The following is a 3,179-nucleotide window of genomic DNA, read 5'->3' as shown; positions in this document are numbered from 1 at the left end:
CGAAAAAAAAAAAATGTTGGTTCCTTTTTTAAATATTGGATCTCTTTCTTATAAAAATTGTTTAATTTCAAAATATACTTAAAAAATACAGTTTTTCCATGAAACATTATGACTTGTTATGTCTTGAAATATTATGACTTATAACTACAGTGAAGTCGTCAGATAAAGGTACAACATTTCCCTCTGAAATGTGGAGTAGAGGCATAAAGTCACATAAAATGGAAATACTCAAAGTAAAGGTGCCTCAAAATTGTACTTTTAAAGGGTAATTTGGTGGTCAAAGGTCAAGGTCTCTGTGACCTTTCATCCGTCTTATTTTCGCGAAAGCAATATTTCAAAAAGACCTTTGAGAATTTATTCCAATTTGGCACAAACGTCCACTTGGACTGAAAAATAAACTGATTAGAGTTTGGTGGTCAAAGGTCAAGGTGTCTGTGACCTTTCATCCTTCTTATTTTTCGTGAAAGCAATATTTCTAAAAGACCTTTTGAGAATTTATTCCAATTTGGCGCAAACGTCCATGTGGACTGAAAAATAAACTGATCAGAATTTTGTAGTTGAAGCTCAAAGGTCAGTGTGACCTCACAAAACATGTTTTTGTTCATAACTGAAGAATTCATTCACCAATCATGACCAAACTTGACACAAATGTCTAACAGGATAAAATAATGAAGGTCAATAGGTCAAAGGTCAGCTTGACTGTGACATCATCATGTTTTAGTAGTAGTAGTTTAACGAGAAACAGCCCCTAAATTGCGATCACCAACCCACCAGACTCCTCGTACAAACAGTAATTTTATCATTTTAAAACTCCAACGTAAAGTCTGTATTTGATCATGTGACGATACTATGAAATAAATACAGTAGTTGTTTCAACGCAAAATCTGTCACTAGGGTCCGTCCTGACTTCTGTACGCCGCTGATCCCAACAGTGACAACAGCCGTTCTGCACAGGTAGATGAGAGCGGGGTCAGTTGGCACATCGTTATCTTTTGGTTTCACAAATTTGCCTCAAGAACCCATAACTTCTGCTTATATAGATTTTCCGCCATTTTGAATTTTTTGAAAAACACTTCAAATGGATCTCTTCCTAGGAAGTTTGAGCGATCTGCATGAAACTGGGTGAACATAATCTAGGGACCAATATCTAAAGTTCCCTCTTGGCAAAAGTTGGAAAACTTACTAAAACTGAGCTTCTATAAGGCAATGAATATTGCGGAGGGCGTGGCTCATCACATAAAGGTGTATAACATCTCAAGGGTTTCACCCATCACCACGCAACTTTGTAGGCATATGACCACACATAATCTGAGGGGACCCCTCCATTATTGACCCCATCAAACAAAATGGGGGCGCTAGAGAGCTCATTTCTTATCTAGGCCTAACCGCCATATGGATTTTTACTAAACTTGGTAGATATGCAACATGTTGATATTGTCTGCTTCATGTTGTTTCTGTCAGTTGCTTCATTTATTCGTAACCATGACATCATAACGTCGTGCCAACCGATTTCAAAGCTTAAAAAGTGCACAACCTGACTTTAATCACATGTCACTTAAGTTTAGAAATGATCTGTGCACATTAAACATTTATTTAAAGCTGGTCAGAATATTATAAGTCATGTTATCCAGCAGAGTGCAGCGTGCCAACCTGCCCCGCTCTCCCCTCCTGTCCCTCTGATCAACACTCTGATGTGTCAGTTAGTGTCACATATTGACTGCAGGAGACACTCAGGTTGTATGAGGAGCAGCATGAGCTGGAGGAAGTCACAGATCAGGATGCAATAATCATATTTCATATTCATCAGGTAAACACGCGCTCTGATTGGTCAGACAGCCTCTGTGTGTTTGGGGGCGGGGAACAGGAAGCACGGGAGGTGTGTTTTCAGTGTGTGTGTGTGTGTGTGTGAAACGTAGACGGTTTTTTCCCTCTTCACGGAAGAGAGCGGAGGATCGGTGTCCAGAAACCTCCGCGACGGAGCGACGGACAGAGGAGGACGCACCGGAGCACAGCCCGACAGGAGCCGATCCATCCCGGGGACAAAGCAGGGAGAGCCGCATCTGTTGCAGGAGGAAGAGGAGGAAGAGGAGGAGGACTGCAGGACAGTGTGTGAGACAGAAATGGGACTGAGGCTCTCCTGAGAGGAAGAGAAGAGCAGCGGACCTGAAGGAGAACAGTCACCGGGCTCCGACATGGCCCACGTAGGCAACGGAGCGACCGCAGAGGAGGAGGTGGGAGTCTCACACACACACACACACACACACACATTACACACACACTACACACTGAGATATGACCTCTGTGTTGCAGACATGTTCCTGTGTATATGTGGTCTGTGATGTCACACTGCTGCTCACACACACACTTTATCATGGCCTCCACACACACTGTAATATTATTATTATTATTATATATATGAGCCTGTGACCTCCGCTGTCCTCACACACCTTCATATGCTCCTACAGTCAGGTCTTACTTCCTTCTACGTCTGTCATGTTCTCATGGTGACATGTTGTGCACTTCCTGTGGCCACGTGCAGTATATTCCTGTGGTTCCTAACCAAGGTCCTTGAGGGGCTCCAGGGCTCCCCAGGAAAATGAGGAATAATTTACTTTCACTTTTTAATTCACAACAGAAGTGAGCCTGATGTGCGCCGAGACATAAGAGTGACCGTTGTGATCATAGGTTTCACCTCCTCCACAGTGATCTCCCCAGCTGCAGCTGACCGAGGGCGACACAAATTCATAGCTCGGTATTTACGTGGTTCCGTGGTGCCCTTTGACCCACTGGGTCACTCCGGCAGACGCTGAGACAATGCTGCTTGGCCCTGTTAGTGGAATGTTTACATTTAAAGAACACCAGGGCGGCACAGTGGTGCAGTGGTTAGCATTGTTGCCGCACCGCTAGAGGGTCCCTGGTTCAAACCCAGGGTGGGGGAGTTCTGTGTGGAGTGTGGAGTTTGCATGTTCTCCCCGTGTCAGCGTGGGTTTCCTCCAGGTGCTCTGACATGTTCTCCCTGTGTCAGCGTGGGTTTCCTCCAGGTGCTCTGACATGTTCTCCCTGTGTCAGTGTGGGTTTCCTCCAGGTGCTCTGACATGTTCTCCCTGTGTCAGTGTGGGTTTCCTCCAGGTGCTCTGACATGTTCTCCCTGTGTCAGCGTGGGTTTCCTCCAGGTGCTC

General features: G+C 44.7%; 1 protein-coding gene across 1 annotated transcript in view; it reads left to right on the top strand.

Moving 5' to 3' along the window:
- Positions 1-1,861: 1,861 nt before the first annotated feature.
- LOC126403686 (tetratricopeptide repeat protein 39B) overlaps positions 1,862-3,179 on the top strand; it is a 27,299-nt gene continuing 25,981 nt past the window's right edge. The window contains exon 1 of the mRNA XM_050066395.1: positions 1,862-2,231. Within this exon, the coding sequence (XP_049922352.1) occupies positions 2,193-2,231 (39 nt within the window). The 5' untranslated portion in view covers positions 1,862-2,192. The remainder of the gene's footprint in view (positions 2,232-3,179) is intronic.

This window comes from Epinephelus moara, chromosome 17, assembly GCF_006386435.1.
Source record: "Epinephelus moara isolate mb chromosome 17, YSFRI_EMoa_1.0, whole genome shotgun sequence".
Taxonomy (NCBI): Eukaryota; Metazoa; Chordata; class Actinopteri; order Perciformes; family Serranidae; genus Epinephelus; species Epinephelus moara.
The sequence above is the reverse complement of the archived record's forward strand: the minus strand, read 5'-3'. Positions and strand labels throughout refer to the sequence as shown.